Source organism: Glycine max, chromosome 5, assembly GCF_000004515.6.
Source record: "Glycine max cultivar Williams 82 chromosome 5, Glycine_max_v4.0, whole genome shotgun sequence".
NCBI lineage: Eukaryota > Viridiplantae > Streptophyta > Magnoliopsida > Fabales > Fabaceae > Glycine > Glycine max.
Window position 1 is genome coordinate 12,811,434 of NC_038241.2, and position 14,367 is coordinate 12,825,800.

General features: G+C 37.2%; 1 protein-coding gene across 3 annotated transcripts in view; it reads left to right on the top strand.

Annotated features, from left to right (window-relative positions):
• The window catches only part of LOC100791478 (wiskott-Aldrich syndrome protein homolog 1), a 30,096-nt gene extending 19,539 nt beyond the window's left edge, over positions 1–10,557 (top strand). For all 3 annotated transcript variants that reach the window (XM_014775556.3, XM_026128409.2, XM_006579768.4), the window contains 6 exons: positions 611–855; positions 1,854–2,009; positions 2,119–2,275; positions 7,215–7,354; positions 7,430–7,465; positions 9,047–10,557. In XM_014775556.3, coding sequence (XP_014631042.1) covers positions 611–855; positions 1,854–2,009; positions 2,119–2,275; positions 7,215–7,354; positions 7,430–7,465; positions 9,047–9,871 — 1,559 coding nt within the window. In that variant the 3' untranslated portion in view covers positions 9,872–10,557. The remainder of the gene's footprint in view (positions 1–610; positions 856–1,853; positions 2,010–2,118; positions 2,276–7,214; positions 7,355–7,429; positions 7,466–9,046) is intronic.
• Positions 10,558–14,367: the final 3,810 nt, after the last annotated feature.

Consider the following 14,367-nt stretch of genomic DNA (forward strand, 5'->3'; position numbering starts at 1 on the left):
TTCTAGCTGTGTGATTGTGCCAATAAATGATGGCTTGGCAACAGTCAACGGAGGCCTGCAGTTACGACGAGTACTGTTCAACCGTGAAAAGAGCAGGCATTGAAAGCGTGAGATGCATGTGCATGGGGGCATGTGTGGCGGTAGATGGCGGCGTTATTGCAGCGTCGGATCATCAAAGATAGGCGACAATGGTCATAGGTAGGCACTTCATCAAAGAGAAGCTGAACAATGATCTTATAGCAACAACCTACATCCGTTCAGGACTCCATTTGGCATATATGTTTTCACCAAGGGATATTCTACAATGAGATTCCAATAACTTACTAGCAAGTTGGGTATGTTTGATATCTATTCGCTAGCTTTAGGGGGAGTTTGAAAATAGAATAAGATATCCCTTTTATTTGTAATTATTAGGATAGATTTTATTTTCTTTCCTACTTTCCTTATTTTCCCCACCAACTGAATAATTTTCCATGAGTAATATTATTTTCAATATTTATGTGAATGTGATTTAGTTTTGATCTGTTTTCTTCTGCATGATTTTCCTCTTTCTTTTTGGTTTGAGTTTGATTGGTGTATTCCAATATGTATTTCTTAAACATTCTATCAGCATTATCCCGTTTGTGTATTTCTCACCGGAAGAGAGCTAAAGAAATAGTTGAAACATGGGATAAATTGTTCAGTTCTTCCCAGAAGGAGCAGTGCATCTCTTTTCTGTACTTGGCTAATGACATCTTGCAAAATAGTAAACGGAAGGGCGGTGAGTTTGTTAATGAATTCTGGAAAGTTCTTCCAGCAGCTCTCAGGCGTGTTTATGACAGTGATGAACATGGAAAGAAAGCAGTAACCAGACTTGTAAGTTCTATTCTTACTTGTGATCAATTGTATATGCACATACAGTAAATTTTTCTATTCTCAGCTTATATTGTCATGCTATAGATTTGTGGGTCCCTGGCTTGGGTGATTGTAAACGATGATTAACTTCCAGGTTTAAGAGCTGAATTCTATGTATGTGCTGTATGATTTGTTTGATTAATATGATTTTGTTAATGGTGTAGATGACTGATGGTCTAATGCAGCATATATTAATCAGAGCAAAGCTCTTGTTGACCTACATTTGGAAATAATTCTTTAAAAATTTCAAATTTATGTTGTCCTAAATATAATCAGTCAGATTACATTTTATTCTCTTATTTATTATGAGATAGAAATTATGGATTTAGTCCTTATTACTCAATATTAGATTGATCCTATGTTATCAATGTTGATTCTATTTGCTTATTATAAATAAAGTTTAAGTGTGGTCATCAAAGACATACATTACAGTTAAACCCTTTCAACATGGTATTAGAGCTTGGTTCCATCTTCCATGACCTGTCTAGCCACTATTCTGCATTGGGCTCCTAAAATTTTGGAACTCCAATAAGTCACCTCTTCCACTGTCTCTTCTTCCTCCAACGACCACCGCCAACCATTTTTTTTCCAGCACCTCTAAACTTCGGCTACTGCTCCGGTGCATGCGTTTCACACACAGCCACCACTCCAATTATGTGATTAATTGATGTGAAGGTTATCAGTGGCAGATGGTGGAAGGCCAAAATTCTGCCATATAAGCATGCCATTGTGGCCTATGGCCCTGCTATAGATGGCCTTCCTTCACAAATTTCCTATGGTGGAGGGGTCGAAAAATGACATGTTATAGCGTTATGGCAGTGCAGTAACAATTATTTAACAAGATGCATTAAAAATAGTAATTATCAATGAAATTTTTAGAGTCTTGTATTATTGTTTACTAATTTAAGTATTCTTGTTCTTTCTTTTACTTTACCATTTTGTTCTTCTCTTGTGTTTAGATTGACATTTGGGAGGAGAGGAAGGTTTTTGGTTCACGGGGTCAGGGCCTTAAGGATGAAATAATGGGTCAGAATCCCCTTCCATCATCTACAAGTAATGGGAAGAGTTCTAATCCTATCAAGATAGTGAAGAGGGATGCCCACTCTGTGAGATTAGTAAGCTAGTTGCAGCAGCACTGTTTGATCTTTGATATGTTGCCTACTATGTTTTGTTTTGATATTTATGATCCTGAGGTATATCATATCTTTGTCATCGTCATTGCAGAAACTGGCTGTTGGGTGTTTGCCCGAAAAATTGCTAACATCATTGCATTCTGTTCATGATGAACATCTTAATGAGGAATTTGCCTTAAACAAGTGCAATGCTGTTGTACACCAAGTGGGTAAACTTGTAGAAGATGCGGAAAATATATTGGCTCAAGGTAAGAGGACATGCAAGTGGGACTTGATGATTTCTGCCTTGACATAAATTACTTCATGAAGAATCTTCTTTTTAGTGTTATTCTGTGCAATTTGTTGATGCTCATAGACATCAGGGAGATGGCTACTGTTAAAGATCAGATTTGATTTATTGTAAATAGGGAAGGTTAGAAACTGTATAGCAGATTTGTAGGGATCTGATTTTAATTTTTCTTTTGTATCCTTAATTACTTCTTTCTCTGATTATAAATAAATTCTTCATGTGTGTGCTCTTAGACACAGTTCCTCTAAATCTCATATGGTATCAGAGTTCTTTCGGTTGTGATCTGCAATAGTGGAGTTCCTTATGGGTGAACAGTACCCACCTCATTGCATGCCCTCTTTTCCTTCCGCCGTGATGCTTTTTCTCCAGTGAGCCACCACAATAAAAGTGCCCTTCTCCAGCGAGTCCTACGCCATCAGACCTGCCGCCTACCACCGCTTGATACGCTGCCATGTGCCGCCTTTCTCTGGCACATGTACCTCACACACCTGCAACAAAAACGTGCGTGACCTTATTTTGCTGTCACCCAACTGCTGTCGACTCTCTTGCTGAACTTCTTAGTCTCTGGCGACCACTACCAGCACCTTTTTCTGGCGTCACCTGCTCTTTTGTGACCACCACAACATCTGTGTTTCACATCCAGCCTCCAAATAGGTGCTGCATCTGCTTTTTTTTTTTCCAGCATGACCCATCCGCTGAGACCTTCCAACTGCCTTCCCCTATCTCCAGCAACCCTTTCTGGCCATCCTGTTCACACATAGTCTTTGATGACACACCCTTCAACTCCCATTCTGCTATGACTTATACCAATATACTGTTGACCCCGTGTGCAAAATTAACTAGGACAGCCTAGTACGGCCGAGACTATGCCCCACCTGCTGATGTGACTTTCTGCCACTGAGTATTTTGATTTCCTCTGGTTCTGAGCTGCCCAACAACTTGTCTCGTCTGTGACTGTTGTGGCTCAGTTTGGTAATCCTATAGCCTTTGTCTCCCAATCCTCTCCACTCTAGGCACTTGGATACTTGATTTTGGCACCTTTGATCATATGACCGGTGACCAATCTTTTATTTCAATTGTCTTTTTTAGACTCACTTCCTTTTGTTACACTCGCATATGACTCTCAAATTAAAGTTTGTGGCACTGGTCAAACCCAACCACTCCCTAGCCTTCCTTTACAGTCTGTCCTATTTGCTCCTGGTTATCCTTTCAATTTAATTTCTATTAGCAAGCTCACTCATTAAAGTTTTTTGTCCTTTTGTTAATAATTCTGTTCTGGTTTAGGATTGACGTACTGGACATTGGATCAGGACATGAGTTTTGAGGATTGTATCAGTTAACACCGCCGGTTTACTATGTATCCACTTCCTCCCTAGATCTAGCTCACCAGTGCCTTGGTCATCCCAGTTTGGACAAGTTGCGTCTTTTGGTTCCTAGTGTCTCTACTCTTAAGTCATTACAGTGAGTCGTGTTAGTTAGGGTGTGTTTGGTTTAGAGGATGACAGTAAAAGAGAAATCTTTGAATCAAAGTAGAGTGTAAAAGGTGTGGGTTCCACAAAAAAAGTACAAAATTTCTCTCCAATATTATTTTTCTCTTCAATAACAAACACAACCTTAGGAAAACATGTTCGTCATTCTTACAGTCCTCACATCAATAAAACTGCCATGACACCTTTTACTTTAGTTCACTTTGATATTTGGGTCCTAGTCAAATTGAGTCGTAGTTTTCTTATTGAAAAATCATTTTGGTGTTCTCTGTCTTTCAAACTTTTTGGCATGGAATTCTGAATCAGTTTGGCACATCCGTTAAAATTTTGCACACTAATAATGATTGAGAATAGTTCTCTTCCCAATTTCAGTCATTTCTAACCTCACAGGAAGTGTACATCAAACGTCCTGTGCCCACACACCCCAACAAAATGGTGTTACTGAACAAAAAAATGCTATACCGCATGCCCTCGCCTATCCTTTGGAACCAAGTTCCATATTCTATCATCCATGGTGCTTTGGATTCTGTCTATTCCTATGTCTATAGGTGAAGCCATGGCTGATCCTCGTAAGCGACAGACAATGTTGGGTTTATATAATGAAGGTTGGTCCAGATGGCAATGGCAATATTGATCGGTTCAAAGCTCCCTTAGTGGCTAAGGGCTACACTCATATCTTTCACCTTGACAATGGGGATACCTTTTCCCTTGTGGCCAAGATTACCTTTGTTCGTCTATTTCTTGCTATGGATGCTATCTATCATTGGTTGCTTCACCAATTAGATATCAAAAATGCTTTTTTACATGGTGAGCTACATGAATAGGTTTACATGGATCAACCCCCAGGATTTATTGCTTTTGGTGGATCTCATCTTGTTTGTCGCCTTTGACACTCCCTCTATGGCTTGAAGCAATCTCCCCATGCTTGGTTTGGTCATTTCAGCTCTGCATTAATTCAGTTTGGTATGACTCATTGTGAAGTTGACCACTTTTTTTTTTTTTTTTTTTATTTTTTTATTTTTTATTGAGGATGCTTAATTCACCTTGGGTATTGCCATTTCGAAGAGAAAATATCTTGGAACATTCTTGTTAGGAAGTCCCATATCGCCTGCCTCAATTTTCAGGGTATCGCTTATATATCTATTGGACAACTTCACTTAGTACCAATTGGTTTTAAGATGGAATCTAACATGGTATCAAAGCCTATAGTCCATCTTGGTTTTTTCCTATTTTAGTAGGCTTGCCTGTTCTAGCAGGCATCTGCGGAGAGGGTGTTAGGAAGTTCCACATTGTTGCCTCAGTTCTCGGGGTTTAGCTTATATATCCGTTGGGCAACTTAGTGCCAATTGGTTTTAAGCTGAAATCTAACAATTCTCACCGAGACTGGTATGCTTAAGTGTTGTCCAAGTGATACTCCCATGGACCCCAATGTCAAGCTTCTTTCGGGTCAGAGGGAACCATTGAAAGACTCGGGAAGATATCACAGACTTTTTGGCAGACTCAATTATCTCATTGTCACCAGGCCGGAATATAGCATTTGTAGAAAGTCAATTCCTCAATGCCCTTTATGATGGTCATTGGGTTGCTCTCATGCACATTCTCCGATATATCAAGAATGCACCAGGCCACATACCCTTATATGAAGACAAAGACAATGCCAAAATTGTCTATTACTCTAATGCTGATTGGGTAGGATCACCATCAGACAAAAGGTCTACCTCTGCTATTGTGTTCTTATTGGAGATAATTCAATCTCATGTAGAGGCAAGAAGGAGAATAAGGTTGCTAGATCCAGTGCTGAAGTTGAATAGCATGCCATGGCAGCAGTTGCAAGTGAAATTACATGGCTTGGGCAACTTATCCAATAGCTTCAGTTTGGAGACACTCAGGGCACTAAGCTTATTTGCGATAATCAAGCCACTCTTCACATTGCATCTAATCCGATCTTCCATGAACGAACTAAACACAGAGATAGATTGTCATTTTGTGAGAGAGAAAGTTCTCTAGGGAGAAATCACCATTGACTTTGTAACAAGCTTGGAACATATGACATTTATGCTCCAGCTTGAGAGGGAGTGTTAAAGATGAGATTTAATTTATTGTAAATAGGGGAAGTTAGAAACTGTATAGCAGATCCGTATGGATCTGATTTTGATTCTTATTTTGTATCTGTAATTACTTTCTCTAAAAATAAATAAATCCATCATGTGTGTTCTTAGACACGGTCTCTCTAAATCTTATAGCTATATCATAATTGAAACACTTAATAGAAGTGCCAAAATAAGAAGTGGTGCATGGAGGTCACCTAGGGCTAGTGGCTGCCTTGGATGGTGGCTGCACAACAGGATGACTGGATTCTTGACTCTTGATCATGCCCACTGGACATACGCTCCTAAACATACCAACTTGTGGCCAGAGGAAAAGACTAAAAAATGTGTATATTACTGATTTGATTTAAATTTTACAAAGGATACACAAATATATAGATACAAGGAGAAGCCAAAAATAAGGAAAGAGTGGAGTTAAATCTAAAGATACAATCCTAATTACATAATGTACAATAAATCTCCTAAAAATAGGCTATCTACATATAGACAGATCAAATCTGATATAAATGGTAACAAAGTCAACTAAATCAAGTATGTATCATGTCTCCTGGGATATCTGTGTAATCTACATAATATCTCAACAATATCTCTGTCATATTTTAACGGTCTCATCGATGAAAACTGGGGTCATACTTGACTTGTCGCAAGTATGAGTTCCTGAAGTGGAATATTTAACATGACATCGGTTACTGGTGAACTCATTCGGCTCAAAAAGTTACTTCAGGAACTTTGATTTGGATAGGTTAGGGAAGATGACTTCTCGAACCTAGTGTTTCATGAGCAGACCAAACACATTGAAATAGATTGCCATTTCTTCAAATATAGTAGTATATGGGAAAACCTTTACCCAATCTGTCAATTCAAGTTACCAGTTAGCATAATAGCATCTCTCTATATTAAGTGTTTGAGGGTTCCTCACACAAGCTACATGTGTAACAAGCAACAAGCTTGGTGCATATGATTTATATGATCAAGGTTGATAATATTTGTATGACACAAATTTCACCATATAAATGACTTTTCCCTTCTCAACATAGTATGGTCAAGGAAATCTTGCATTTTTTTATAAACAAGTAGGTCTGGGTTTCTGACCTATATTTGAACATAGTTCTTGATATGTTGTAAAATAGGAATTAAGAGAGAAAGTAAAAAAAGTTACTCTAATGGGATGCACTAGTTATTCAATTGTAGTACAAGTGTATTTCATCTTGCTTTAATTATTTGTGATCAGATTTGTAGTGCAAGAGCTTCACCAATTAATTAATTTACTTTTATTGTTATTGAATTTTGATTTGTATATCAGGAAATCAGCTGGGATCCACATTGGTAAATGACTTGCAAGAACAGGAAAATGAGCTTAAGCAATATATGGTGCAACTTGAAAATGCCGAGGCTGCCAGGGCTACTTTACTTTCCCAGCTTAAAGATGCACTGCAGGAACAGGTATAAGTTATTTATGTTTATATTTCAAAGATGCAAATGCAATTGATAACTGCTTGCTAATGTCAAGTTTTTCAGGAATCAAGGCAAGAGCTTGTTCACACCCAGTTACTAGTAAGAATCTGTCATCTGTCTTTGCCGTTTCTCCATGCATGTCACACTGTTGTTTTCCCCTAATATATTGTAATTCTAAGTGTTTTTTGCTTCATGACGTACTACAGTACTAGCAAATTTCATTGATAAAAAATTGGCCCAACTTCTCATAAACTTTCTCTTTATGATACCATATCTGGATTGTTGTTTTTCTGAATATAGTTTAGGCCACTGCTAAATTTGAAAAAAAATATTTGTACAGTGTGTTCAGAATGTTTTCCTGTGACTTAATTGTTTAAATAAAATAGTGAATCAAATTCATTTTGGCTTTCTATGTAAAGGAATAATAAAAACCACCAAGAACCACATGCCTTTTGTCTTTTCATCGAAAGAAACTATTTCTCTTTATTTGTTATTACCTCTGCCTGCTCTTAACGACAACAAGAAAACCCTATCCCATTAGGTGAGGTTGGCTACATGGATCACACAACTGTACCTTCTCTCATGCCTTGTAATTTTATTGTAATAGTTAAATCCTGCAAATTTATTGTCCTGCACAACTGGTCATGCTGTGTATAATATTGAATTAATAATGTATACATGTGATGTTTATTCTTTCTTCCTCTTTCTCTTACATATGTTATAAATGATAAATGATAGATATACAAAGAGATGTCTGCATCATTTCTGTTTTTTGTCCCCATCATTTTTCGCCTTGTCTTCATATGCATCTTTCTAGGCACAAAAAGCTTAAGAAGTGGCATGGAATGGTTTTATCATTTCTTCTCCTAATTATTAGAGAGAGAATCAAAGCATTGGATTATCTATTTGCAAATTGTTATTAAATAAAAAATATGATTGAATAAATAATGTAAACAAATAAATAGTTAATTGTTAAATTTATCTATCTATTCTTTTCAACAGAGTATTTAATTGAGTTTACATTCTAGTCTAAAAAAATTTTATCAAAGAAGAAATCTTTCGAGAAAGAATTACAAAGAATGAGGAGAAAACATAATCATTGTACATATAAGAGCTAAAATTAAAACAAACGTGAAAATAGAGAACATCAATGTAATAAAGCTTCTGGATCCCTTAACAGTTAACATATTGGTCAAAGAAACCCCAGAAAATGGGCGGAGTTTTGCACTAAATTTGCTGACCACTTGTTAGGAACCAAGAATTGAAATGAGAAAGAAAAGAAAGGATTTTAATATTCAAATAATGAGTTAACTAACTCTCCTAATATCCTAACACCATCTTATCTGATTTCTAGTTATTTGATGTACCAAAGAAACCTTAATGATGAGAGTTCAGCTCCAACCAAATAAATTTTAATATTCAAATAATTTTCTATGAAATCTGTTCAGTGCGGATAGACAAACTGTAGAAAATCTTGATTAACCGGTTCTTTAGCACCCGATAATCAGTTTAAAGTTTGTTTCTCCTTGGTCATTGAACATAATAGATTTGGAAACTCCAATTCCCAAGATCCTGCAGCATATTTTTAAACCAAGATTCTTGGATGGCCAAGTAAGTGAAGTCTTGCATTTGTGTCAATTGATCCTATTTTAATGTTGTCTGCATTTTTCTATTGTGCAGGCTGCACAAGGCCAGATTGAGCAAGCTGCAAGTATCAGGAAGAGGTTTACCGTAGCACCAGAAGCTACTAGGGCGTTGGAGCAAAATCTTCCATCAGTTCAACCAAACAACACTCCTCTTCAGCCTTCTTTTACCCAACCACCTATATCATTTGCTCCTCCCCAAACCACTGAAGAAGATAAGAAGGCAGCTGCAGCTGCTGTTGCTGCTAAGCTTGCTGCCTCTACATCCTCTGCCCTTATGCTTACATCTGTTCTTTCTTCCCTTGTTGCAGAAGAAGCTGCCTCCATGAATGGTAGCTTAAACTCTACTGGGTTTACTTCAGGGTTACCTGTTTTCCGTCCAGAGAAAAGACAAAAACTTGAAAAACAAATGCATGCTTCTGAGTTTAACAGTACTGATATGGGGAGCTCTTCTTTTCTGGGCACTTTACAACAACCATCAGTAGCAAATGTGCCACTGACACACTCAATCAGCTTGCAACCCATACCACAACCCAACCAATCACAAGCTGCATTTGCTTCAGGTCCCCCACCTCCTCATTCCCCCGTGAACCCACCAGCAAATCAGTTTGTTCAATCTACTGGATTAATGGTTGGGGGAATTCCTTATGGATATGGATCAAACAACCTACCACCTCCACCTCCACCTCCTTTACCTCCACATGTGGCAATGGGGTTATCAATGGCCGGCATGCAGCCATCACAGTCACAGGCCCAGCAACAACAGCCGTCAGCAACTGGAGGATTTTACAGGCCACCAGACATAGGGTTTTATGGGCAAAGCCATTCATCAACACAACCAGCACCAGTACCTAGGCAGTGAGCGTTATTCAAACGTCAAAAATCAACAGCTAAGATTGCTGCCATCTTTGTATCAAGTTCATTTAGGAAACTTCTGTACACCAAGGGGAGGCTATGTAGTAATGTAAATCAGTAGAAAATTAAATGTGGCAAGAATTCTGTCATGACCATAGTCGACTGTGATCTTCATGACAACTGTGATCATTAGCTGACAACTGTGATCTTCATGACCATAATCGACTACTGTTTAAATCTGAGTAGTAGGTTTTGTCATCATTAGCTGACAACTGTGATCTTCATGGCCATAGTCGACTACAGTTTAAAACCTGATGGGCCCCTTGCAAATTGTTCTGAAACACTCGGTACTCTTGTCATGCATGGTGTATCATGTGTGTGGACCACCTCTGTCTTCATGAAGCTGCATATTTGCATGAACATTGGTGGCTGGGGTTAGTCACCTCTTCTATGAATTCCTAGGAGGCTTGCCATTGCTTTCCATTCTCCTAGAATACTTCTATTTTGGGAGGTAAGAGGTTAATGTAGTGCAGTATCAGATGACAAGATATGTTGGCATTTTTTGTTGGGATTTTGCATGATAACATGGGCAGTCCATCAACGTGGAATGCCCTGGTATGGTCTGCACGGGTCCTTCCCAATACAAGATGTCTTTAGGCCCTGTTATTTACACCGTTCCATTTCCTCTTTGCATTGTTTTTCTTTTAATTTTTTTTTATAAAAATATTCTTAACACTGCCAATTGACTATCGTAGGTTGACATTGACAATTAACTACACAACGAAAACTTAATTTTTTTGTGCTTAATGTTTATTTATTGATTAATTTAATAAGTTTTACGAGTGAAATAAATCATTAAATAAAATAGGACTTGCTCAAAGAAGGAAAGATGTGGCCACGTTTGAATATTCGGTTTTTTTGGACAAACCTAAACATTTTTCCATTTATAGCACCTTTTCCAGACTAAATTAGCTATTGGACAAGAGAATATAACGTGTGAGCAAGATTCTTCTATACAATGACAAAGCAAACACAAGTCTTGATCATCCTCTATAATACCTCTCTTGGTAAGGTTATCCTAGGTTGGAGGTCTATTATTGAGGACTCTCCACACAAAGATAATCTTATTTGGGACCTTGAAATCCCAAATGATAGAAAAAAGTCTTTGTTCCTGTGACAAGTAGTGCAATTCATGTAAGGCCTTGTATGCGGAGCTCACACTATAACTTCTATTTGGATCTTGAGTTCACCCCAACCATCTTCAACTCCTTTTTGGATTTGAATATTTGTCACCAAGAGCATAAACTCATCAACCACTTGCTTCTCCCACTTAAACCGTTCTCTTCCCCATCTAAACTTCCTTACCCAATCATCATGCTCCAAACCACCAAGATTTTTTTATAACGTCCTCCTTTTGCATTGAATTTTAAGAAAATCTAGTATGAGACTTAGCAAGACTTTCCCCTCCACACCAAGAGTGATGAGAATCAAACAAGGAACAAGGACATTGAAGCAATACAAGGACTTGGTGGACTAATGACAAGGACACATGCTAAGAAAACAAAGGAAGCCTTGAACCAAATTCACAAGGGTGTTGCTAGGTGCACCCAGCAACATTGCAAGTGCACCCAACACTTTTATAAAATGGTAATTTTGCCTCTCTCTTGTTTTTCTTTAAATTGGTAGTGTCGTGTGTTATATTTTATGTTTCACGCTTTCTTTCTTTCATTTTGGTCTGGTTTTTGCCGTTCTTGGTGGTTTTTTGCGAGTGTTGAGAGAGGTAGCGGTTCGGTGAAGGTTAAAGTCTTATTTGGTGGTGTTTTAATTTCGACGGAGGTACACATTTTTTCGTTTTTTTGGGTATCTTGTTTTTTAGTAGGATGTAACATACATAAGAAGTTCTTTCGTAAGATTTTTACGGAAGAACTTCTTTCGTAATTGTAAAAAGTTTCTTACGGAAGAAGGTATTCCGTAAGAGACTTACGGAAGAACATCTTCCGTATGCTTCTTACCGAAGAACTTCTTTCGCGAGAAGCTTACGGAAAAAATTCTTCCGTAAGTTTTGTAGTTTTATTTTTAAAAAAAAATTGTTTTAAATTTGTGAAAAAATTATATATATGAATATTAATTTTTTTAATTTTTGTATTTCATATTTTTTGAAATTGTGGATAATTGGTTTAATTAGGTATAATAATTAAGGTATAATAATTGTATTTTGTTGTAGTGGTAGAATGTTTAATTAGTTGTTAGTTATAGTTTATATATTTTGTTAATTAGTTTATTATTATTGTGTTTTTGTAGTATGTATTGGGTAATTTGTTGTAGAAATTTAAGAATATTTAGTTATTACAAATCTAATATATGATAAGTCAAAATTGAGATTATTTAGGTCCAAAATTTGTATTTAGTTTAAGTAAATTATTTAGTTTTAAATTTTTAGCGTAGTTGTATTGGTTTTTAATATGTATGTAGTTATTATTTAGTCTATTTTTAATTATGCCAATATGGTAATTTGTATGTAGTTGTAAATTTTGAATGTATTTGTGTATGATGTATAATTTGTTTATTTGTCATTAAGATGGACGAAGATCAATGGACGTATGACAGTACGATGTCTCAAGAAGTTGATATGGATTTTGAAAATAAACAACAATGTGGTGTGAATCAACCACATGTCGATTGTTCGGATGTTTTTAATACTTCTCAGGTAATCATGTTAATTAGTTTGAGTCATTTGGTTGAATGTTTGTTTTGTATTAAAATTAATATGTCAGGGTTGCGTTGTAGGTCTTTGGTACCCGAGATGATGTTTTGTAGTGGGCTTGAATGGTTGCCCATGAAAACGAATTTGTTGTAGTCATTATGAGGTCTGACACATATACTAGTAGTAGAGGAAGAAGTTCATTTGTGTTAATTGGCTGTGAAAGGAGCGGTCAGTACAAGTGTAAGAAGAAAGAATTTGTTAGAAGAGACATTGGGAGTAGGAAATGTGATTGGCCCTTCAAGCTTCGTGGGAAACCAGTGCATGAAGGGGAAGGTTGGATGGTAAAGTTGATCTGTGGGATTCACAACCATGAATTGGCCAAGTCCTTAGTTGGACATCCATACGTTGGGCGATTGACTAAGGATGAGAAGAATATTATTGCTGATATGACAAAGTCAATGGTGAAACCAAGAAACATCCTGCTAACGTTGAAGGAGCACAATGCCAACAGTTGCACCACAATCAAACAAATTTACAATGCAAGAAGTGCATATCGTTCTTCCATTAGAGGAAGTGATACTGAAATGCAACATCTAATGAAACTTCTTGAACGTGATCAATATATTCATTGCCATAGATTGAAGGATGAAGTTGTGGTACGTGATCTGTTTTGGTGTCACCCAGATGTAGTGAAGTTATGCAATGCATGTCATTTGGTGTTTTCATAGACAGTACCTACAAAACAAATAGGTATAGATTCACTACTTGACTTTGTTGGGGTGACACCAATGGAGATGACATTCTCCACTGGGTTTGCATATCTGGAGGGTGAACGTGTTAATAATGTTGTATGGGCTTTGGAATGATTTCGAGATCTATTTTTAAGACGTGATCGCCTCCCTGTAGTTATCATTAGAGGAAGTGATACTGAAATGCAACATCTAATGAAGCTTCTTGAACGTGATCAATACATTCATTGGCATAGATTGAAGGATGAAGTTGTGGTACGTGATCTATTTTGGTGTCACCCAGATGTAGTGAAGTTATGCAATGCATGTCATTTGATGTTTTCATAGACAGTACCTACAAAACAAATAGGTACAGACTCTCACTACTTGACTTTGTTGGGGTGACACCAATGGAGATGACATTCTCCACTGGGTTTGCATATCTGGAGGGTGAATGTGTTAATGTTGTATGGGCTTTGGAATGATTTCGAGATCTATTTTTAAGACGTGATCGCCTCCCTGTAGTTATTATTATTGACAAAGACCTAGCATTGATGAATGCAGTGAAAACTGTATTCCCCGAGCGTACAAACTTGTTATGCTGGTTTCACATCGACAAGAACGTCAAGGCCAAATGCAAATCTTTAATCGGTCAAAAAAATATTTGGGAGTATGTCATGGATAACTGGGGTACTCTGGTTGATTGTCCTTCTGAACAGTAGTTCCCTGCGTGCCTTCAGAAGTTTGAAATGGCTTGTTCACCTTGGCCAATGTTCGTTGACTATGTTAACGAAACATGGGTTATCCCACACAAGGAAAAATTTATTACAGCCTGGACGAATAAGGTCATGCACCTAGGCAACACAACAACAAACAGGTATTAAAATGTTTCATTTTTTTTATAGTAATGTCTATTAATTCATGGAATTTAATTGTTGTAAATGTTTACTGTTTTTTGTCTATTTCAAATGTAGGGTTGAATATGCTCATTGGGCTTTAAAAAGAGTGTTACATAATAGCCTTAAAGACCTATGTAGTGTTTGGGATGCCATAACAACATGATCACGCTAC